The sequence below is a fragment of the Teleopsis dalmanni genome, chromosome 2, assembly GCF_002237135.1.
Source record: "Teleopsis dalmanni isolate 2A chromosome 2, ASM223713v2, whole genome shotgun sequence".
In the NCBI taxonomy this organism is placed as follows: domain Eukaryota; kingdom Metazoa; phylum Arthropoda; class Insecta; order Diptera; family Diopsidae; genus Teleopsis; species Teleopsis dalmanni.
The window spans coordinates 88,446,527-88,472,303 of NC_051847.1; the positions used below are offsets into that span (position 1 = coordinate 88,446,527).

Here is a 25,777-nt window from a genome sequence, read left to right on the forward strand (position 1 = left end):
ATGAGAAATTTTGTTAAAATTTAATGCAAATATTTAAAATTTTGTACTGGCAGATTCGTTGCTCGACAGATTTTCGTAAATTTTGAATTACACTTAAAGTGTAGCAAATGCATTTTGCAAGGACGAAGCAACTCAACTTGACGAAGGACTCTTTAGCATCAGGACTCAAAGAAATTGCATCAAACACATGTAAATGTGTAAATAAATATTTTACGGTATCCTGAAAGTCAAATGGAAATTTATGTTTTTATCTTTGACATGTTTAGCTTAATATTTATATAAAATTTAGTTTATAAAATTTTAGCAGTGAAGGTAACTAGAGTAACTTTGTTTGCTGAAATGCTCAAAGTATATTTATTTTACTTTAAAAAGAAAACTGAAGTCGTTTATAAAATATATTCACTAAAGGAATGAAAGTAAATACGTTTTTACGAAGGAAATTATGTGTTACTAAGAACTGATTAAATATTGAATTATATATAAATTATGCATTCTTTAAATAGTATATAACTACTCATACACATATATATTATATAGTTTTTTCATACATTAGCTTTTAAACAGTTGTCTTTTTTAAAAGTGACATCTCCTCTAAATATGCTTATTTCCTATCGAAAAACCTATTTCCTATTTTCACATGCATACTTTTCTGGCAAATCATCACACAAAGCCTTCTGTCTGAGTTCTCAATAATAATATTATTAGACATATTATTAGTTCTCAATAAGATATGTCCGTAAAAAACGTTTCCTGCTTCTTACACTTAACATAACCAACCAAGAATTATTCTATTCGAAAAAGGATTTAAACATTTCGAAGCACGTTTAGTCTTTCATATCAACTGGTGCAGACATCCCAATTTCAGACGAGGATAAGAAAACTTGACATAACAGTCTCCTATTGGCCGAACAGTCTCAGAATGGGGCTAATGTCATCCGCTTTCGAGCGAAGATGACATTACATCTCTCAGACAGATCCGCAAACCATCTGGCTCATCGGATAACCTACCATGAGCCTTAGTTTCGTATTTTAAAGGAAAAATGTATTACTGTAGTTGAACAGACGTACTAGCACTTTAGAGTAACTTTAACCTAAAGTATCGTGTCAAAAACGGAAATGATACACCTTCAGATCTGGTGACCATCAAATTGTATATCAAGCCTATATAAGATAAGCTTGAATTGATACTAACAGAAATGCTATCTTTGACTTCTCAGGGAAAAACTTAACTATGGTTCCGGGATAATCTATACGTTCAGACGAGATGAAATTTTCAGACTGTTAAAGTCAATGACTTAGACTTTTGATGCTTTTAATTCTCGTTAAGAAAAGCAACAACAAGAAAAAATGGTCTGTGAGGTTTCTGTTATAAGCAAGATAGTTATACTTTTGTAAAATGCAGGGGTTTGATGATAATATAATCATTTCAAAAATGCGCATTACCACAAAATTTAGTAAGTACTTTTTGTTTGGTTTGACTATTTTCAGGTAAAACACTTAAGATTTTTGATCTTTGCTGAAGAGCCAGCATTGATTGACACAGTTTAGGGTAACATCAACGTATCATTTTTAAGATATAGGTCCATATGATTAAAAAAGTGGTGAGAAATTAGGTCTCTAAGTTTCAGATTAAATGGTTGAAATAATTTTTTTTTAAGAAAACGTATTGTGCAAATACATTTACCGCTTCCGTCGGTTTTTAGAAATGTTATTTTTTTTTAAAGTACCTGGAAAGTATAGACAGCCACAATTTGATATTTTAACCTACTGAAACCATCCTTTAGGAATAAATAAAGAAATTTTTCACCACTGATAAACATATCTAGATCTATCAAAACCAGAAGTAATGAGCGTGTTGTAGATGGAAGGAGAGTAGAAGAGGATTGTTTCTTTTAATAACATCCTTAATAGAGACGTTTGAAAATAACAACTTTTTAAACAAAAAAATTTAGAGTTATATATTATCAATATATATTTCAGTAAAAAGAAATATCTTTAAAATTGCGGTGTTTGCTGTTGTTGCGTGGAATCTACACCAAAGATTTTTATTTTCAAAGACTGGTACGCGTTAATTTCAATCTTCTTTTAAACTTTTTTACTAGAAAATGATAAATTTGATCTAATCAGATAAAAATTTTTTCCGGGCCACCTCAATTTACACCATTAAAGGTTTTTCTTGTAACGAAACTAACATGATATTATGTTACTAGTTTAATTAATACGCTTTTTAATGATGGTTTTTTTAGTATACTCCGAATTATTATGAATATTATAGTTTTTATTAGTATAAAATCAAATGTTTATGTGCCAATAACTTCTCTATTTCTTCGGTTAGTACACAGTCAGCACGTATATTAACCACTAATATTAAATAAAATATTAAATAAAAATATATAAGTATCATTAAATTCTACAAAATAGACCAGCTAATTTATTTATTTAATTTAAACACAAATATGAATAAAATATTAAATTATTCAGAATTAAGTAATTAAGTAACCATGACACCGTAATCCTAATAATAATAATAATAGCATTACGAATACGCCCTGTTGTACCAAAGCTAATATTTGCAAAATGTGTTTAATTAAAGCCAAAATAACAAAATTACTTAATTGTTGTGTTTCTGTGATTCTGTGTTTTTGTGAGCTGCCGTCAGTATCATAACAAAATAATTTTTAAATATAAATATTAATAAACATATTCATGAAGTTTTCAACCTCAAAACACACAACAGCACACAACTCTATAAGGCAAGCAGGCAGGTTGTTGGTTGTTGGTTGGCCCATAAATAAAGGAATCGGGCAAATAAATGTGTGTTTTCTGGTTTGTTACTTTAATAACTCACTCAGCCCGACCGCCTCGTATGCCAGAAGTCACACAATCCTTAAATAAATTTTCTACCACATTTGCCGCAGTAAATCATCATTTGCGTTATTATTAACAGGAGGTCAACACATACATACGTAGACGTGGATCCAACGCACAGACGCATGCACCTTAGAAGCAAGTATTTTAACATGGATTTTGTATAGCAAAAACACACACAATACTCTGGAGAAATATGCATATCGTTCAAAACTTATACCGACGTGTTTACAGTGTAACAACAGCAGTATAGCAGAACAGCAGCAGCCAGAGTAGCAGTAACTGAAATGCTGTTACCGACAGACACTATAAACAGCGGCAACACTGATAAAATAGCAAAACATATACATACACACTAAGCAACAGTAGCAGTAGCAGCAGCAGCAAAGTGAAAATAACCTCTTTACCACGTTTGTATGCAAAACTAATAAATAAACCCAACACTTCCACCCACCTTTTACACATACCACCATTTTTGTACGAACATACACATGTACGAAAACCTTTTAACATAACAAACACCTTTGGACAGAGTAGCCTTCCTTGCGTTAGTACTCACATGCAGTACTCACACAACTACGCACACGCAATTTCCACTTCACATCTTCATCTAACGAAATTATTATTCTATTGTTTCAGTATTTCGTCCATTCGTTCATTCGTCCATGGCATAAGATTAGTGGCTACAGTTTTCTTCAGTTTGCCTGTCATAGTGCTTAACATTTTCTGTCCCAAAAATCGTTGAAATCTTGTTGACATGTGTGTGCGTATGTTGTGCGTATGTGTAATTTGTTGCTGCTATGCTGTGTCTGTATTTGAAAACAAATTTAAATTTCCCCCATAAATTTATGCAAATATGCTTGTGTCTTCAACAACAACTTCAAGTTGGTAAGTTGGCAAGTTGGCCTAACAATAACAGCTGAGCAGACGACAGTGTGGAGTGTTTTTGTTTGTGACAAAATCCTTTAAGCCTATTTTGATAATAATATTTACGAAAACAAGCCGTGTGTGATTAGAACGAGGCCCGGTAAACACACACGAAAATTCCATTCAATTAATTACAATAAATTGTTCAACATATGTTCTAATATTAACAGAAATATTAGTGATAAAACCCTCGTAAGATTAGTTCAAATTTGCCTGGGCAACTTTTCATGGTTTTCCCTAATCAGCAGAATAAATATAATAATGTTAGACATGCAGAGCAGTAATTAAACTTAATAGTTTCCTTTTCTGATGTTTATTTTTTTTGTTTTTGCTAATAATAAGAAAAACGATATTAAAATAGAAAAGAAAGAAATATAAATTAATTACAGCAGCTCATTTAATTTGCTTTACGCTAATTGAAAAAGACTAAGCAACATGTTGCTTACAACATGCTACGGTTTGTTGCTATAAAACAGCGCAACTTAGTTGCTTTACTACTGGCAGCGCAGCATATAAGTCCAGTGCATGATACACGATATGGCAGGAAACGCTTTTGAGTTAATGAATCATTCCAAAGAGTTAAGGTCTTGGGTGGTCAAAGTCTGCTTTGACAACAATTTAATAACTTTTTGCCCTGCGGTGCAAAAAAATTTAAGTGTCAAAATATTAAACGAAATTATTGTAAACGATTTGAAAGATTATAAATTGCAAGCACAAATGCTTCTTTAATTGTAAGATTTGCCAAGTTCATTTTTTTTAAAAAGTTAAAGCAAATTAATACCAATATAATTAGTTATGACAAATTATTTCTTATTTATAGATTACTTAAATTTAGGGCTAGTAGTTTAGGGCTAGTAGTTACGTTAAAGTCGACAACAATAGCATAACTTTTTGATTTTAATTAATAAAATAAAACGAAATATAATTAAGTGAAATGAAATAAAATAAAATAAAATAAAATAAAATAAAATAAAATAAAATAAAATAAAATAAAATGCGATAAATCAAAATAAAATAAAATAAGATAAAATAAAATAAAATAAAATAAAATAAAATAAAATAAAATAAAATAAAAACGAAATAAATATATAATAATATAATAAAGTTAAATTAAATAAAATAAAATTAAATTAAATTTAATTTAATTTAACAAAATTAAATAAAATAAAGTGAAATGTGCTAAAATAAAATAAAAAAAAAATAATATAAAATTCAATAAAATTAAATAATATAAAATGTAATAAAACTAAAAATGTGATAAATAAAATATAATAAAAAAATAAAATAAATAATAATGTAATGAAATAAAATAAAATTATATATAAAAAAATAAAATAAAACAAAATATAATAAAGAGAAATAAACTAAAATAAAAATAATATAATGAAATAAAATAAAATGATATAAAGAATTTAAATAAAATAATTTTTTTTTTTGCTTAATTTATCTGTAATTTGACAACTATTGCTAATTCACTATATATTCTCGAATTATCTTCTGCTGTTCCTCTTAATATGTCGATATCTTTTTTACTGAACTTAAAAACAGTAAGTAAAAATCATCTACGTTCTTAATATATAATATATGTAATGCTATGAATCCTTTGGTACTCTTTTATTCAAAGTCAATGTAATAAAACTTCTGTAAAATAATTGCAAAAACATATCAGCACGTTTTTTTACGAAAATAAGTTCCTTTGAAGAATATATGATATATGTTTTCAAACATATGCTCAAACATTTCTAAACTGTTTGATGAGAATGATTTATCTCAAAATTCAAAATAGATTATAGTTACGTGTACCACTCATTATTGGATACAAATTTTCTTTCCTAAAATATTCATTTTATTTAAGCATTCATTTTTAAATACAATGGATGGGAAAGTAATACAAAATTAATTTCGGCAAATATTCTCATAATACATGTTTTCATCAGTTGAGGTGGTTTTTTCGACTTTGCTTTCTTCAAACAAACTAATAATGCCATCTAGTATTCCCTGTTGATCATTCTTCTTCTCTTAAAGTATTAATTAATAGTTAGTAGTTATCAATACATATTCCATAATATAAGGACCAGAACCTTCCCAGTTGATGATTGGAGTTTTTGTTCTATTAGGGAAGTTTTTACCAGGTGCTGTGTACTTAGCTTAAATACAGAACTCAAATTCTGATAGCACCAGTTGCTGCTTCTGATGCTGATTTGGAGTATAATGATAGATTCTGTTAGTTGTTCTTCTTTTCTCAATGTACTATGTTATAAATGATATTCAGGACCCATTCTAAAATATTATATCCAAGCAACTTCAAGGTTGAAAAAACAATTTTTTTTTTTTTTTCGTATCAACGTAAACCATCAACGTAAATAATCAAGAGGTTGTTCTCTTAGGAATAATAAGTACAGAATTAGACAAACATCATATTATAGGTAACATACTTCTGAACTCAGACGCATTATTGTGTATTAAGACTTTTCAAATCAATCAAACATAATATCTCATGGGTATATGTAACCCACTTTAAACGGATATACTCTGCAAAAGCACTTACGACTAATTAGTAGAGATTTAGATAAATATTTTTCATAGAAAATACACTTTTTCAACTTCTTCTTCACAACTACACTTCTTTAAAAATAAGCTGAGACTTAATTTACTAACAGACGTCGAACCTTTAAAGGAAAATATTTTATTAGTTTATGAAACCCATTTTCGAAGCATGTACTCTATAAAAGCGATTGTGAATAATTAGTAGATAATTAGATAAATATTATTCGCAATATATACACTTCTCCAACTTCTTCTTCACTTCTTTAAAAGTAAGCTGAGACTAAATTTATTAAAAGACTTCAAACCTTTTAAACAAAATATTTCATTTGCATGTGAAAACCCACTTAAGAGGGACTTAATCCATAAAACCCTTCCATTGTAAAGTGCACTTTCGATTACGAATTTTCCTTTGCATTTCACTGATTTGTCTTAATTCAAAAATTTGTCTCCGGAGCAAACAATGCCTCTTGTTGCTTTTTAATCTGATTGTCTGGCTCATTGTCCGTCTGCTCGTCTGTGTGTTCGTCTGTCTGTTCAATGTCTGTTTGTTGTCGCTTTTGTTGCTTCGGTTGCTTTGGTTGCTTTGCTTTTGTTGTTGATTCATAATTTTGCCAGCGCATAATAATAAATTTAGTAGATTATTTGTCCAACGATTGCCGTACAAATAGTAGTAACCATAAGAGCTGTCGAGGATTTGTTGTGGCAGTGTACTCGTATTTTATGGCCAGACCACAATTGGTTAGACAATTGCAATGGTCATTGCAGGCCACATTTGGTAAAAGTAATGAAATCAATAGACATTTTTTCCTATTTAAAACTGGCGGCTTATTTGCGTGACTCCGACGTAACTTTGAGTGTGGGGTTCAGTAGTAGTTGAGTACCAGCTCGGGATGTGGATGTGTAGTCTGAGTCGAAGTCGGAGTTGGAGTTGGTGCCCATGAGTATGAGTAACATGAATTGCAAATGTAAAATGCAGACTACAAAAATATTGCCATTGTTTTTCGGTTTGTCGATTTGTCCTGAGGCAGTTTTTACTACTTTGATTTATGGCCAAATGTTATTGAGTTGTAATTGCAACAAATTAATTGTTTAATAAAATTTAATTAATGTTTTGCGTAAGTTTGTTATAAATCGCATTGTTGTTGTTGTATGAGCTCATAGATAAAAAGTATCGATATTAAATGCAAAATAATAATCATAAAAACTCACATGAAATGTAATTTAATTTTATTATTATTTTTTACTTACAGGTTAATGGCGGAAGTTTGGCTGAACAGGCCGGTTTGCTGCCTGGCGATGCTGTTCTTAAAATAAATGACGTCGATGTTTTCAATCTACGTCACAAGGACGCTCAGGATATTGTCGTGCGTTCAGGCAATAATTTTGTGGTTACAATTCAAAGGCAAGTATATGAGCACAGAGCATAAAAGTTGAATAGTGCAATAATTTTGTTGCCTTACAGGGGCGGCTCGACATGGCGTCCACATGTCACTCCAACCGGTCATGTACCACAACCAAACCAAAATTCACCATATTTACAGACAGTGACGAAAACTTCTCTAGCTCACAAACAACAGGAATCCCAACACATTGGCTGTGGCTACAACAATGCAGCGCGTCCATTTGTAAGTTTACCAAATGCAAACAAAGCAAACCTCTTTTTTCCAATTTTGTCCTTATTCAGAAAAAGGACGACTTTTCGGTAACAGTTTTGTGTTTAATTTTCGACATATCAAAGCATATCCTTAATGATATTTTTGTTGATTTTATAAAGTGTCAGAAATCCTTCATAGAGTGTGGCATTAAGTCTTTACCAGGATTTGCTTAAATGAACATTTAATTCTTAGGGAAATGAGCCCATCCTTCTTAGAAATATTTGGGAATATTTTATGTTTATAAACCCAACTTTGTGTACTGATGAATGTGTCTTATATGATGACGAATGATTGAAATATATGTGTTTCTGTTGCTGTCTGGTGAGGTTTAAACTTAAATTTGACAGCATTTGCATTCATTGTTTGAAAACTGTCAAAATGAGTGATGAATATAAAATATACCAGAATCCAGCAGAGGATGTAGGCATATTTTGAACTTAATTGTTATGTCTGCCGGTCTATAATAGAATAAACAATATCATATTTAACGAGTCTCTATGATATGATTTGGGCTCAATCCTAAAAGAAACAAAATTGTGATGGAGAGTTTTTGAAAGGATTCAAATATTTATGAAGTTGATACCTAAACTTTGCTAAAAATAGATTAAAAATAGGATTTTAGATAAATCCTTTTTAAAATAATATATTTAGTTATTTCTTCTTTTTTGTTATTCACGTGATCTTGCCGTTATTTAATGGTATTGTTTAGAAGCTAAAGTCTCTTTGAAATAAATCGAAAGACTATATTTATATTTAGTTGTATTTATTTAACAAAATAAATTAGCCCTGTTCGAATAGCCCCTGTTCCTTCCAAGGTGTATATATACTAGATTACTATTAGTCTCCCGAGGGCAATACCGTCATTATAAATATATTTACCACTATCCTGATTTTACTGACTTCATTATCCTAACTTAACGATTGGATAAAGGGCATTGGTTTATTTCAAGACTTCGACTAATTTTTTACCTACGCTGTATGCAAATAAACCGTAGTGTTCTAAAAACCGAACTTTAGCGTTAGATGTCACAGGACAATAACAACTAACGGTCACTATTATAACATATTAATCGTCGTTTATTCAATAAAATTAAAAATTGTATTCTATAAAAGTGCTTACAAATAATAAGTAGATATTTAGATAAGTATTATTCGTTGACAATATACTTGTCCAACTTCTTATTTACACTTCTTCAAAAGTAAGCTAGATGGCATGTGTAATTTCTTCCGATCGAAATTAATGTAAAACACATACAATTGTGAATTCAATATCTTGAGAACCAAACAATTTTGGAATACAGTGCAGTGGAAAAAGTTGTACGAAGTGTAGGTAAATATTTATTAAAATCCATTACTACCTTCGCTATCACCCTTTTCTTATCCAAAATGGATTTCTTGTCATGGGACGTGCAGTTCTTGAATAAAAAAATACACTATTTAATAATTGAAATTATATTTTCCTAATTTATTTTTTTTTGCTTTAATCAATAATCTTGAAAACCGATGCCAATACACAGCTGCAATCAGAATAATCCATTTTTTTAGATCACTTGTTTAGTGGCAAAGCTCTGGATAAGGATAGTAGCATACCAAACGTATTAGTAATGCACAAAGATTTGTCGGTATTGTTGTAAAGTAGGGTATCAGAAATATACCGACGAAGACTTTATACAAAATTCTGGAATTTATTTCAATAAAAATGTTTGTCATTAGAACTGCTAGTATGTCTGTGTTCAAACTTAGTCCACTAAATTATGGGAGCATTTGATTTAGAGACACTTAAAAATTGTGAAACGGCTCACAGTCGTTTTAACATATATCTCTCACATTATTCTAATGACAGTGTTCTTTAAGAGATACAAAAACTTATTTCGTTTAAGAAAGAAGGAATTTCGTCTAGTCAAAAGTGAAGAGACAGTCCATATTTATACGGATGGCTAGAAAATAAATGCTTGGGTAGTGTCTGTTCCTTGCATACGCTTGGGCGTTCCTTGCATACTAGCTCTTTAAGTTCAGAACACCGGACTATTGTAATATTTTCCATACTGAAGTTCAAGCCAGTCATAAGGCAGCTAAGATGGTAAGGTAAGGCCTAATACCACATTGTTTAATACTTGTATATTCGCACGTGGTAAGATTAAGTTTCCCCTCGTAAGCTAATTAATAGCTTTTGTAGATGCTTTTAGTATGAGGCCACGAATGACACACTTGAACTTCTTTTATTCACTTTCGAATACTCTCCATATAATAACATAGGCCAAGTTTTCGGAAAAAGTTTACTTTGAAAAATTGGCATATCTAGTCATTGGTGTCATAAAAAAACGTGACGTTCCTATCAGAAACCATAAATACTCCTATAAGGTGCGGCGAAGATAAGATAATTTTCCTAATGGTATTGGGCCCTTTGCCTATATACCTATGTCTTTTGTAATATCTTTTGTATTGGGGTTACTATAATAGCAATAATTTCCATTACATCAGTTAATTATAGTTATTAGTTTTTTTTTTGTAGTTTTGGTGCGGGTTTATTTTCAAGATTAGTGCCTTAAAGTGTATAAGCATTCTGGCAGCACCCGCGTGAAAAAAAATTAAAACAATCAGTGATTGAAGTCGCCGTTAGAACAGGTCAAGAGGATGAAGTGAACATTTATGATATATTATTTATTAGTTATGAAGGAATTCATATAAACTTTTAAGGAGTTAAATCATTTTTTTTAGTATTCTGTTGAAAAGTGTTCGAACATTTCGATGTTTAAACTGCTCACTTGCATCCGAATTCGAACATTTCGTTCATACTTTTTTAATGTTCGAGCTATTCGAATGAAGCTGTTTTAGTTAGTCGAATAGTCGGACATATACCAATGCGTATGACAGCAGGTGTTCGAGCACAATATGATGTTTGAATATTTTTGCTTGGTTTGCTAAGAAAGCCTATACATTAATATACTTCAGTTTTTATTAATAAATAAATTCTTAACTTAATAAATTAATCTTATTTACTGCATAATTCATATATACACTTTGTAGTATATAGAACTGAGTTTAAATGTAAGCCAAGGTCTACAGTTAGAGTATTCCAGAGAGATAATTTCTATTTTATTTCCATTTCAGATAATGTGAAAACTTTTGCATTTAATTTAATTTTATTTTATAATTACATTTCTTTGCCACTTGCCCGTTGAAATCCTAATTGAATAAAATTACATTTGACCACTGCATCGAGTCAATTCACACTTGTACAATTTTTATAAATAATTTTTTTTTCTTCTCAGAATTCCATATTGCGTTTTGCATATTTTACATTCTGTTTTTGCCTAACAAACTTTGCAAGTACAAACCTATTCCATTTGGTTATTTTAGGTCAACGGCGGTGATGGCAGCGTTAAGAGCATTGTCAATAAACAATACAACACCCCAGTTGGCATTTACAGCGATGAATCTATTGCGGAAACACTTTCGGCTCAGGCTGAAGTTTTGGCTGGCGGTGTCCTTGGGTAAGTGAGAATGAAAACATTTACTTTTAAGCATTTCACACAACTACGACACCGAATGCTGCTACAAAAACTGCACAGTAACTCAAAATATATAAAGTAAAAATAAATAAAAGTTGAAACAACGAACATAACAATAGCAGCAAATAGAAGAGTAGCTTTTTCACAATATTTTTTAAAAAAATTCCAGCGGTTTTTCATTGTTTCAAAGTAAAATAAAAGAAAACAACTGTAAACAAAACAAAGCAACATTTTTTTTTTTTTTTTTTTTGCTTTTTAAGTCCACATTTTTGTTTTCATTTTTATTTACATTTTCACAACTTTTAAAATGCCCTAGGAATACAATAAAATTCACTCGTTCTGCCCTGTTTTAGCCCTAAACGACTGGAGTCATGTGGCAAACTTGTAGCGGAACAATTTAGTGCAATTTTTTTAATGTTCCCACAATGAAAACAGTTTCCTTACTTGCGTACTTCCATTCGAAACGCCACTGAACTAGTCCAAGTTTTGAGTAAATACTTATAAAGTTGAAAAGTTCAAATGTAGCTGCGCGTACGAAACCAGAAAAAGTGCACACTTTTAACTTAATTTCTTGAGGGAACTTTTTATCTACGCACTATTTTAAATTAGTTTTAATATTGTTTTTCTTTACTTCTGTGATTCATGTTTACAGTTCGAGTAAAATTTGTGTTAGTGTTATATGTCCTAATTAAAAGCATATTTATTTTAAATTCATTTTTTTGCTTTTAAAGTCATAACATATCATATTTGCTAAAGAACAAATATGCAGTAGAAAAGTCTATAGAGGAAACTAAAGAACATTGAACTAAATTAAGTTCATTAAGATTTTTAAAACTTGATTAATTATTTTTTCCTTGCATACTTTTATAAGTAACACATTACACAGTTTAACCCTTAAGGTATGCAAGAAGAGTGAATTTGTGTAAATAGTTCTGCTAATATCCTTCTGTAAATCACACATTAATTTACTGTTGCCTACTTTTTTGCGCATTGGATTATGCTATTCAGCTAGACGCTTAGAAGTATGCAACACTATTTTACTTACGTATTTAAATCTTTTAATACTCTCTCTCTTGTGCCGTATACCATACTCTTACCTATAAATTAATTTATTTTCAGTGTGAACTTCAAGAAAAACGAAAAGGAATATCAAGCCGATAAATCTGAAGTCTTGAAATTCTTACGTGAAGAGGAGACTGGACAGTCTACACCAGGTAATATCGAACACTATCTCGTTTTGGCCGAATTACTCTTTGCGTTGAATGGTGGCAATAACATATTTCAAGTAGATGTGCTAGGAGATTAATTTAGACATTTTTATCGCTTAGGTATTTTACGCTATATTAAGAATTATTGCAGCGATTAAGAGGAAATTATTTGAGCATTTGCCAACTAGTATATTTAGATAAATAATTTGAACAATTCTAAGTATAAATAGCTTATAAAATAAATGTGTATGTAGAACATGTAAGAGTTTTTAAAAAGCAGGGAAAAGACCTTGAAATGTCGCAACTGTTACATGTTTGAATGTGAATGATAATATATAACAGATATAAGCAGATATGGAAAATGAATTTATAAGCTATACTTTAGAGTTTAGTAAATACTACGATAGTGATATTTTTAGAGGTCATGAAACATATTTTTAAAAATAGTTACGAGAAGTTGATCTTAACAGGGCAAAATAGTTAATGATTGTGATGATTTTAAGAATTCTTTGTAAATGAAATATTGATATAACAATAAGACATGACTATTTATACTAATAACAGATTTAGATATAGAAAAGATTGAAATAAAAAATTTTATTATATATAATGAATACTTGTAATCAAAAGTCAATACAAATGGAACACAGCTATGATTTAAATTTTAATAAAATTTGAATTCCCTTATAATAATTTGACATGGTCATTAGGTGTGAAATATCGAGTCTCCACCGAATGAACATCTTAGAGTACTGATAAATTTTAAAGTAATTTTTAGTGAGTTATTGGTATATAGCTAACATTAGCTCGGTTAATCTACATTCTTTAAAAAAATTTCTCAGAGCTTTGAATTGAAATTTTTGTTATTTATTAAAAAAATATATCGGCTAAGTACCGGTTTTTTCTTCCATAAAAACATAGTGTTCTTTAAATTTTCTGGTAATTCACATTTCACATTTTTACGCAATTATTTTTTAATTCAGTAATTAATTAATAGAAATTGATCAGTTGTTAAATCGTTTCCAGTTAAATTGTTTCCGGTTTTCGTTTCCGGAAAAACAACAGTTTTGTCGGGTTTTCAGTGAATGGTGTTATTTCAATAGCAAACAACATATCGGCTAATCAATATAGCACCTCTTCAAATATTATATCTTAAATAAATTATTAACTAATAAAAATTTGGCAGTGGTTCCAAAAAAAAAATATATATCGGTTCGATTCCATTTTTTATTCCAATAAAATTATTATTTTTTTATACTGTTTTACATTGAATCGGTACTCCTAAATTAATAATTAGATTATTATAATGCAGACTTCTAGTCACAAACAGAAATATCTTTTGTGTTTCTTATTAAAATATTTTCAATTTATCAATTTTTTCTGTAAAGCTAATGAATGGTTAACTCTTTTTTAATAAAATTTCAAGTTTTTGTTATAAAAGTTAGAGTAATAGCAACAAAAGCGCTTATATTATTAATTTAGAATATCTCTAATTTTCTTAATATGTTTTTTGTTTTGTTGAAATTTAACCTTTTCTTTCTTTATTGTTTCATGTTTTCATTATTTAAAAAATTTCATTAACAAAACATCAACAAACAACAAACAATGAACACTTAACACTTAAATAAACTGAACGGAACACAGTTTTCAACAATCATCAGTACCAAGAACCACAACAACAACAAACACCACCACAACATTATCAACAACCACCACCACCACAACAACAACAACAACATTACAATCAACCTTCAGCTACCAGACATGTTAGTGCCCCAATAAATACACCAAAGCCTCCAAGCACTGGTGGATTGCCAACAGGTCAAAACATTTGCAATGATTGCGAACGTCTCATAACGTAAGTGAAACAACTACTTAAGGTACTAAAATTTTAGTACTAATCACAACTTTTAGTACTAATTTAGTACAAATTACTAACACAACTAAATATGAAAATACTATATAATATACTTCCACTTTACATTGAAACATTATCTCATTCATTTATCAACCAAAATTTTCTGAAGTACTAAATGCACTTATATATTTACATACTATACATACACATGTAATGAGTACTAAAATACCAAATATAAATTTGCATTAAATTGTATATACGAAGCTATTATTATTGGTAGGCAGTTACTAATTAGGTGCTACCACTGTAGGTGCATAATAATAAAGAAATAATAATATTGGCATTAATATTAAATTATTTACTAACGAGATTTGCTTTTGTGGTTCATAAAATTTTCAACTTCCGTCGCCAACCGCAAATAAAATCGAATATTAAAAAAAATCTTGAATGAAAACAACGAACAATGCAACAACAATGCAATTAAACGTAACGTAACGAAACAGAGCCACATAGTCCAGCCAATTTCTATTGGACTCACAGTCATGCCATTGGCGGTAATGAACGCCGCTCCACCCGCGAAACAGTTCAACAGGAGCAGGTGCAGAAGACGACCGAGAAACGTGTAAGTACTTCGCTGGTGCAGAGTAAGGTGGCGAGCTCGTCAACTGCAACAACCGTTTCAGCCTCCAATGTCAGTTCGGCTGCGGCAGTTGCACCTGCTACAGTTGCAACTCCGTCCGAAAAGCCCGATCCACGCATTATTATGATGCCGGTGTGTCCGGCTTTGCAGGGACCGGAATACAAGGCGGAAATGGAAGCAGCCGCTGCAGCTTTGGCACATGACGATGGCCAAAGACCATTGTCCGCAAGCGGACATCCGGCCTGTCAGTTGTGCGGTGTTGGAATTGTGTAAGGATACGTTAATGTGTTTGTAAAATTAGTGTGTGCGTGTGTGCGTGTGTGTTTATGTGCATGTTAAAGTGCATTATATGAATGCAAATGTGCAAAAATAATAAAAAATTATTATGAAATAATAATAAAAAAGAAAATGTTGCAAGGATAAATATAAAAAATTAAGCAAATAATTCGCTTTTATGCGCGAATTCATATTCAATTGTCCTCCGACCGGCGTCATACTCATGATTTTGGCCACATTATCATTTAAATTGGATTCGTTTGTAACAATTTATTCCAGAACATCTACTCACATACATACCTACGTGCACTTGTATATATGTTTTTTCCGCATGTGAATTTATCAGTCATAATTTTGAATTTTATTGTTTATGGGCAACAATTGTAAACACGGCCTGCAGGCATAAAATTTTATTAAATATGCGTTGCAATGCAGTCGCAAAAAAAAAATATTAAATTTATAAAAAAAATTAATTAAAAAAATTTGTATTACATTTTCAGCAAAAACTGCATTTAATTAATTTAAATTTTCTTCTATGCATAAAAATATAAATTCAATTTATTTTTTATTGCACAAAAGTGTTGTATTAAATTTGTTAAACAAAAATTTGTATTTAAATTTATTCATGCGAAATTTGAATGATTTAATGTATATAGAAAATATAATGCAAAAAAATACAACAATTTTTTTTTATAATTCATATTAATTTATTGCCTAAAAATGAATTATACACCATAAGTAAAATATATTATAATATATGTATATATCGATACTGCATACGCAACATTTAGAATTTGTTTATAAACATTTTTACAAAAATTGTTAATTGAAATTTAACAATTATAAAAAATAACTATAATTAATTAATTATTCTATAGTTGGTTTAGGATTTTAGTTAATTTGTTAATGAACTTTCACAGCAAATTAACAAAACTCCAAATTCGAACATACAAGTGAAGTACGGTTTTGAGCCATTTGTTCAATGAACACTGACTCTGAACTTGAAATTTGGCAGGGTACGAGTTCAACCCTTTGTACTTGCAGTCATAAAAAATCAGTTACAAATTATTAAATATAAAAAATAATACCAAGACCACTGATGATGGGTATTTGGCAATACTCGAAACAGCTGTATGGTTAGCCAAAAATTCAATTAATTAAAAATAATTAAAAAAAAGTTTGTTGTTGCAAATTCACTACTATTGGATAAAAACCTCTCTATTGAAAACAATAGTGTGTTTTAAAAGTTTAGTTTCTTTCGTTAAATCGGACGATAAAAATCCATTTAACACAACATTTTTATAAATATGAATTATTTAATACGAATTAAATAAATTAATTTTTAGTTAAGACCCTGTATCTCAGTTAATATTTATGATCGGCATCTGCCTTCTATACGATATTTTTAGTTTCGTGGAAGGAGTAATTATCTTTTGTATTAATGCTATTTTTTAGGAAACATTTAATACATATATATAACATATTCAGCAGAGTAATTAATTACAAAAAGAAAAAAATAAATATAAATAAATAAATAAATAAACAGAATGGGTGACGTACTTCAGTGATACTTCATAACAGCCCAAAGCAGTGTCTTTTAAAAATATAAAAGCAATTGAAGATACTTAGTCCTAGGTTTTGCTTATGGTCAAACAGATTTGCATAGCATGATGTGATGTTGATTTGTTACTGGTGTTTAAATGGTATGAACATACAAGTGTTTAGTATGTAGTAAGATCACTAAAGGCAATTCAATTCAATAAAATGGCTGAGGAGTTTTGTGATTTCTAGTAGCATTGACCAAAGCAAATGCTTGAAGTCTTAAGCGATAAGTTTCTATAGGCGATACTATTCGATATGCGACATGATATAATAAGTGATACGATCCAATAAGGGACACGATTCGATGAGCGATACGATGATGTTGAATACTTACATCTCAGAGTGTAACTGTGTGGACAATATATATTGTCTTATAAATTTGCATTAAGGCAGGATCAAGACCGTCCTAATCTCAGCGACTATGGGTTTACACATATCTTAACACAGACCCGACCGTAACTGCATACGCAATGATTGTATCCAGCTACTAAGTATCCGTCACTACTAAAACATTGCGGATCCAGACGAATATGGCTGAAGGTCAATTTCTTGCTGCGTTTATTAACTGAATAGATATCGAAATATTGGATCGGTGGTTCGGTGGACAGTTACATTGTCTGTGCTTTTCGCTGTAGAAGCAGAACACTTTTTTCACGAATACTCTCATAATACTTTATTATTCTGTGATAGAATTAATGGTTCCTCAAACACAATGTTGCCCATAGCAGTAAACCCCATTTGTTTGTATATATATAATTATCTTTCACATAATCTTTCGACTTTTCAATAGTTAACTAAACATCAACTAATACAATCACAATTTCATAGCTTCATTAATATTAATTAATAATTTAAAGTTTTCTATTTACATTATTATTTATATTTACTTAATGTTAATAACATTTAAATATTTTCACAGCGGTGTCTTTGTACGCATCAAGGACAAGAATCTTCATGTTGAATGTTTCAAGTGTGCCACATGTGGCACTTCCTTGAAGAATCAAGGTTACTACAACTTCAACAATAAACTCTATTGCGATATCCACGCTAAGTTGGCGGCTATGCAAAATCCCCCAGCAGGTACCGAGGGTTATGTTCCAGTACCAATCAAACCGTAAGTATATATGAATAATCTTTAATAAGTTAAAAATTATAAAATTATTTTTATTAATCAGTAAGTCTTTACCGGAACAAACCTAAAGATGAAATTGATTTAATAAAAATATATTCTTATATATTATATATATAACTTTTGATGACGCTACTTTAAAACTACTTGACTTAGTAATAGTGACGACATCAGGAAATAATTATAGAAGAATTTCGAACCCTAGAAATTCAATGTCTAAAATATTTAGAGAGAATTTATGATAAGTAAAAAAATATATTTTTCAATTATTGCCTGTTTGGAATCCTTCATATCTTTCATATCCTCCAATCGTTATTAAGGTTATTATTTATCTTTGCTATTAATACACATAAATTATTAAGAATCTCGAATCTTTTCTTTGCTCAGACCTGATAAAAGGGAATTGAGTCTTACAAATTTCTGAACTAAGTAAATTGTTCGATATACCTGGATCACAGATAAGTCACAATTTCTAAAATGAGAGAACTGGGACGGCAATAGTCCAAGATTTAAAATAGCAATTTTTATCAATTATTTTAAATTGAAACACAGAATTTTTTTGAAGTACTGCTTTCTCATTAAAGTCCCTCTAAGCTATAAAGATTATCTCAAAAATCGTGATTGATTCCCTACATCTTCCCAATACGTTAGAAAACATTAGTATAAGGTCCCAATACTAATGTTTCTTAAGAGCTTTAACAGATATGCCACCATATCTTTCGTGTTTTTATGGAAAGTTCTCAAACTCGTGACGCAATAGGAACACGAAATGCAACTCCATCATTTCATGAATCCGATTTAAAAAAAAATCCAAACAAATATGAATATAATGTTTAAATTATATGTTTTTTACTATTCTTAAAAGTTTAAAATATATTATGCCACAACTTGGAAGTGATAGTCAAATAAGAGGACACTTTGTTCGCAAGGGAGGTAATAATTTTTCGGTGAACAGAAAAAAAATCAATAAAACTTTGCAATTGTGATGAGCCAAAGAAGACTTATTGGTAATGAGCTAACACATCCTCACTTTGCATACCTGATTCTCAATATGACATCAGCAAACGTTTTTTGATAATAAAACACAGAGACAGTAAGAATTCACAATTATGAAAAAACGATGAATGATGGAACCCTCTTCTGAAGTAAACCACCTCTTAGGAATAAAAGGAGAAGATTTCCACAGCAATGTGGAAACTTCATTCCAGTAATCATGGGAGAGAGATTTAATAGAGAGAAAAGATTTAATACCTAGTGAACTAGGCTCTTCTAAATCAGAAAGTAAGGGCATGAACTAGGTAGAAAGGACGATATAGAAGGGGAAGGGGTTACGGCTAACTAGCGGGGGTTGAATCAACAGTATACTTTGTGACTAGGGTCACGAAAGCCGCGGTTATATAAGGGGATAGTAGAGAGGTTATGGTCCACTTCATCGAAGTAGTGTGTTAGGTGTTGGGGGGGCTTATATCGCAAAGCTAGAACAAGGTCTTCTGAAAGAGTGAGAAGAGTAGAGACGTCGGGGGGAAGGTCATGAAGCCGGGTGAGATGTAACCACCTTACTCCCAAAGTATATATGTAGTCTATCGGACTGCAGTAAATATTTTTTGAATAGATTGATAGTGTTTTAAAGTAGGATATTGAAACAATACAAGCAATCCCCCACCTTTAGGAGGCATAAATAACTTTCAATAGGGTTACTTTAAAAATTTTCTAATAATGCAGCAGATAAACTGTAAGGTCTCAAAAATGGGATGAGATGATGAATGGGATGATGGAATCCTCTTTACAATTAGTTGCCTCACTCTCTAAGTACATACGTAGTTAATAGCACTGCAGCAAATATTTTTTGACAATAAGACAGAAAATCAGTAAGACATCACAATAGTGATTAGACAATGAATTGAATAATGAAATCGTCTTGGCAACTAGAGAACTCAGTCTTAAGAACATAAGTAGTTCTTAATAGGATCACTGCAAATTTTTCTGATGACAAGAAAGTGAAACAGGGCGGGGTCGTAGTTACAAAAAGATGATGAATGAAGTGATGGAATCCTCTCACCAACTAAACACCTCACTCTCTAAGTATATACGCAGTTAATAACAAAGACTATTTCACAATAAGTTAGATAATCAACAAGACCTTGCAATGGTGACAAGACAATGATCTTATCTATGTGATAAGTCTGGTAATCTATGCTTGCTGTTGGTATCAACCAGTTCAATAGCAGTTAACTCAAGTGTTCTACAAAATAGATGTCAAAACTTGTTCTTAGTCCACACATATTTCAGTATAAAATTAAATACTCAATTATTGTAGTATTGTACCCATTAAGTATGTATATTGCATTAATTATTGACAATTATTTTTGCTCCTTCGGTGAGATGTAATTATGCGTTTGTCTCGCAATTTGTCCATTTTACATGAGGCATTGATGCAACAGTAATTCTTGCAATTGCTTGAATCAAATTAATTAATTTAATTTTTAAAACATTTCGGGCTTTATCGACAATTTATTACACATATTGTTTTAATAAATCAAATGAGAGGCATTTTCGAAGGAGTAATTTATATAATTTATGGTGTTTTTCAATAAATATTGGCAGTTGAAATAAAAATTCGATTTTATTTAATTATTTCCATTGAGAGCGTCAATATGCTGCGCCACCGCTGCGCCACCGCTGCTGTTGTCATGATATGTCAATGCTGTTATTTACATGCCTCGTCACGGCCGCGGCGTTGGCAACAAAGCTGCACGCCTCATTGCCTCTGCAAATGTGCGTTAAGGTTGACAAAGTGGAATGGCAACATTTGTTTACATGCAAACAAAGAAAGGTTGATTGGCAATGCAGAAGAGGCGATGCAATAAACTTACACGCACATAAATATTTTGACTTATAGCCGCTTATTTGCATTTGCAATTGGCAAAAAAAATTTAATTTTAATATTTGTAATTGGCAATTACATTGGCTGATGATGGTGGCCATAATGTTACTGTATGTAATGATTATGAGGATGATGATTATGTCGATGATAGTTGAAATTAAAATTGCAGTTGGAGTGTGAATGTGTTGACGTGAAATTTTATTAACATGTAACTAAATTTTTTTTTTTTTATAATGATTTCAAATCATATGATAGGTTGGATAAAAAGTATTCGGCGTTTTATGCTCATGATTGGAAACATTTTAATTATGAAAAACTGAGAAATATTCTTACCATCGTTCGTTCTTTTCATTGCGATCAATATTGTGTTAGTGAGACTCCAGTCTAGAGATTAAAACAAACAATTATTTGATGATGTGATGTCAAAACTATACACATAATGGAAATTTTGATGAGCATCCCACTAGAAGTATGTTAATTTATTCTGAGACACCAATAATATGTCGAGCTTGCCATTGCCTAATTTATAACAGCTTGAAGTATCAATACAGAACACTGGAAAATGAGATAATATGAAGCTATGCTGGGCACGCAATGTCAAAAGTTTTGTAGATTTTTCTGCCGCTCCACGATGTTTGACATCCTAACATCTATTGTATTAATGTCCACACTCTTATCCAGCTCCAGGTTATCTACCTACCTATCGAAATGACTATAAGAATATAAATAATGAAGGCAAAATGGATTTTAAGTGAAATGAAAGTTTCATCAAAAATAATTTTTTTAAAAGTACTCGTGTGATGCATAAACAGTGTTGATAACAAGGTGCAAGAGCTGTAGGGGCCAAGAGAAATTATATACTTTCTTTATAAGTCTCAAACATAAATCTTGCAAGAAATATCTATTTTATTTATTTGTTAATAAAAGGGTACTTATGCGCTACTTCGTCGAAAATCTTGTAGATCGTATTTTCTGACGCTCAATGAGGAGACATCAGAATATCTGTTGTATTACTGCCGGGGTTATCCATATTCAAACCTAAGCTTCTCGGCACCCCATGCTTCAACTGATTCAGTTATATATGTAGCATTAAAATTAATTAAATACTTACAGTCGTTAATATATCTAAGGCTGACTGAGACTGATTTGCTCAACCTGACTGAGACTGATTTGCTCAACCTTATGTCGAAAATTACACGATTGTGGGATCCAAACAGTATACCTAGCTAATACAATAGGTTTCGACCTTCCTTCACTTCACCTTCCTACTCTAAACTGTCAAAATGATTTTGACAACAATTCACATATGCACTATTTGGACAGAAGAAAAAGCTATGCCGCCATTTAAAAAAGCATAGCATGCAATATAAATCTGGGCTTAAATCATCTAAAGATCTGGTCTAAAAACACACTTTAAGAATTCTTGAAAAAATGATTGATGGCTCTTTCTTTTGGTTCTTTATCAGATCATTTTGGTACAAAAATGTTTGGTGCTTTTTTTGTGACTTTTAAGTATTTCTAAAATTCACAAAAATATCTACTACTGATTCCATTATATATGGAGACCTAACTTTGTCTGATATCACTACGGAACAATCGGTCTCGGTCTATGTATTGCTTACTGTCAACTATATTAAACTTAGCTATCTCTTCTATTTTTTGTATAAAATATTTATCAGTTTCTATCTGTCACTACTTAAGTACGCACAGTACGGTTCATGTAGATTATAACTAGAGATCACAAATCTGCGTTCAAATCCCACCGACGTTTGTCTAAAAAGACGGTTTAAGAAGTCTTTCAAAATTCTTGGTGGCTTTATTTTAGGAAGGAACTTTAAGCACTTCTTAAACTTATTAAAATGTCCAGTTCAGGTTCTACATACATAAAGGTTTAAGTCTACCTGATATTGCTAAGAACCTATGGATAGACCCATAGGTCGCTCACTGGCGAATTTCAGCCAATGAGTTTAAATTGAGTTATCCTGTGCAATTCGTTATGAAATGCAACAAGAGCAGTGTTAGATTTAGTTTATTTAGTATTTTGTGTTATTCTTTAATTTTCTCAAACGAAAATTTTTAATTTTATTAAATCAACTTCACATATTTGCAGCAACACCAAACTGAGTGCCACCACCATTTCATCTGCTCTGAACGCACATGGATTCAATGGTGTGTCCAATGGCAGCTCAACTCCAACTCCGGCACCAGCTCCAGCACCGGTAAGTAAACTTTGTACACTTAACCCAATATGAATGGAATATTTTATACTAACAGAATATTGTATAATACCAACCGAGCAAACACACACTAACACAAGCAAAAGTGCACACGCATACCAATGCAAACGAATTTGTTAACACTGGCAAAAGATATTCCGAAATGAATTCATTTTATATCAAAATGAACACCTGAAGCTCGTATTTAAATAAGAAACAAAGGGGAAAACAGTAAAACAGAAAAACAAAAAACAGAAAATGAATAATGAATAATGAACGAAGGCTGGCTTTGATAAACATTTTGAAAACGTGGCTTTTTAGTAGATTTTTGTGCAATAAAAATATTATTAAAATTTACGAGAAAAAATTGCTTTTTGAAATGAAACGATAATATTTGTTGCTGCAACATGCAAGGCAATGCAGAAATGTTTACAGAAAGAACAGAAAGAATAGCAGCACAGAAAATGCAATAAATACGTTTTAAATAAGGGCTTTGGCTGTAAAGTGTCTTTGCTTTGTGTAAGCATTTTTCCATATGTGTGTGTGTATTTTATTTAATTGTGTGTTTGTTTATACAAATAATTTGTATTTTGTTGCTATGTTGTTTTTGTTTTTTTTTTTGTTAATATTACAGTTGAATGCGCTTAAAATACTGCAAGCCATGGCTCACATGTTGCTTAAAGCCATTTATGCTATATGAAAATATGTTAAAAATGCATATAAAAAAATTTTTTTTTATAATTTTACAAATATTTTTAAGAAATATATAAAAGAATATTTAAAAAAATATTTAAAAAAATATTAAAAAAATATTTTAAAGCATGTTTCTAAAAATTTAAAAAATATATTTAAAAATATATTTAAAAAATATTTTAAAAATATTTAAAAAAAATATTTAAAAAAATTTGAAAATATTTTAAGAATACTCAAAAAAATATTTAAATAATATTTAAAAAAATTTAAAAAATACTTATATATATTAAAAAAATTTTTAAATAATATTTAAAGAAACATTTTAAAAAAATATTTAAAAACCTGGTTGTTATTATATTAAAAATTTATAGTAATTAATTATGCTTTTACATTTAATAATTTTGTCTTTGATATTTGGAGTAAACAAAATGTTTAGCCACTAATGACGCCAGCAACATTTTGTAAATGTTGCTCGTGTCAAAATAGCTGCTAAGAAATTTGCTGTAAACATTGTGTCTAATGTAAAAATAGTGTGAAAAAGTTTATTTTCGATTATTTTCTTATTTTGTTGGCACATTTTATTTTATTACAAAAATAAATTTGTTTATGTACAAGAGAGATATTTTTGCCAATATTTTTAAAAAAGTAGTTCGAACTGCAAGAATTTTGTGTAATGAAAAGATTTTGTATTATGCCAATTGCTCAGATCAACATAAGCAGTGTTGTTTGGTACGATCAATATCGGGGCGCAATACTAAATCCACTGTATCTCGATCATTAGTCGCTCCTTGAAATCCGTTGCTATCTGCAATTGTAAATATATTGAAATGTACGCCATAGGTGTAGTCAAAAAGTGGAGAGGAGGAGGCTTAATTTAAAGAATTTTTGTTGATAAAAACTGATGAGAAATATAAATATAGAAATTCGTACCTTTTATTATATAGTTTATTGAAAAACTAATTAGTTATCAAAAAGGCAATATCGTCTGTCCGCCAAATTCTACACAAATGAATGTAAAAAACTTGAGTGCAAACGATTTTCTTAACCAACCCACAGTAGTGGCTTGTTATCTTAATGGTGGTTTACCTCAATTTAAATCTCACTCAATCACTTATCCATTCATATTCCTAAATAATTCGTTTTCTTCACACACAGGCTATAATCACAACAACAACTGTTCGCCAATTATTGTAATCGATCTATCACATCTCAGGAAGCTTGTTTCATTAAACCATGAGATTTCTTTTTGCCATAAAATATAACTTTCGGCACACTTTAAGGTGGACACCCTCTACGCTCCCCCTAACTACACCCATGAATTACGCGACTTTGCTTTTTAATAGCATAAAAAATGATGTCTCATTGTGGACTCGTATTCCATTTCTTTGCAATCGTGCAAATTTTTTATGTTTTTTAGTTGTATTAAATTGTATTTTTAAGTATTTATTTTTTACTATTTGAAATAAATAAATACATATGGGAAAATAAAAATACTAAACTATGCAATTACTCACATAAAAAACTGCATCTTTGCAGTCGCACTACAAAAATACTTACGTTGCACTTTTCGGGCAAATAAAACCTTTTTTGCTAAATCCAAATTTTTGCGATTTTTCGGTTAGTCTGAATTTAACGTGTTCGGATGGTGTCCGTCATAGCGGACACTAAAGCGAATTGTGACTTAATTTATATATAAAAATAATTAATAATATATTAAGTGTTCTGACAAAGAAAAAAACAAAAAAAAACAATGAAATAGTCG

The 25,777-nt window shown here is 30.4% G+C and overlaps 1 protein-coding gene across 1 annotated transcript in view; it reads left to right on the forward strand.

Annotated features, from left to right (window-relative positions):
• Nucleotides 1-25,777, forward strand: part of LOC119675011 (PDZ and LIM domain protein Zasp-like) — a gene marked incomplete at its 3' end in the record, with an annotated part of 50,859 nt that overhangs the window by 11,295 nt on the left and 13,787 nt on the right. The window contains exons 2-8 of the mRNA XM_038086173.1: nucleotides 7,593-7,744; nucleotides 7,805-7,967; nucleotides 11,358-11,491; nucleotides 12,629-12,723; nucleotides 15,079-15,484; nucleotides 18,013-18,207; nucleotides 23,217-23,325. Of these exons, the coding sequence (XP_037942101.1) occupies nucleotides 7,593-7,744; nucleotides 7,805-7,967; nucleotides 11,358-11,491; nucleotides 12,629-12,723; nucleotides 15,079-15,484; nucleotides 18,013-18,207; nucleotides 23,217-23,325 (1,254 nt within the window). The remainder of the gene's footprint in view (nucleotides 1-7,592; nucleotides 7,745-7,804; nucleotides 7,968-11,357; nucleotides 11,492-12,628; nucleotides 12,724-15,078; nucleotides 15,485-18,012; nucleotides 18,208-23,216; nucleotides 23,326-25,777) is intronic.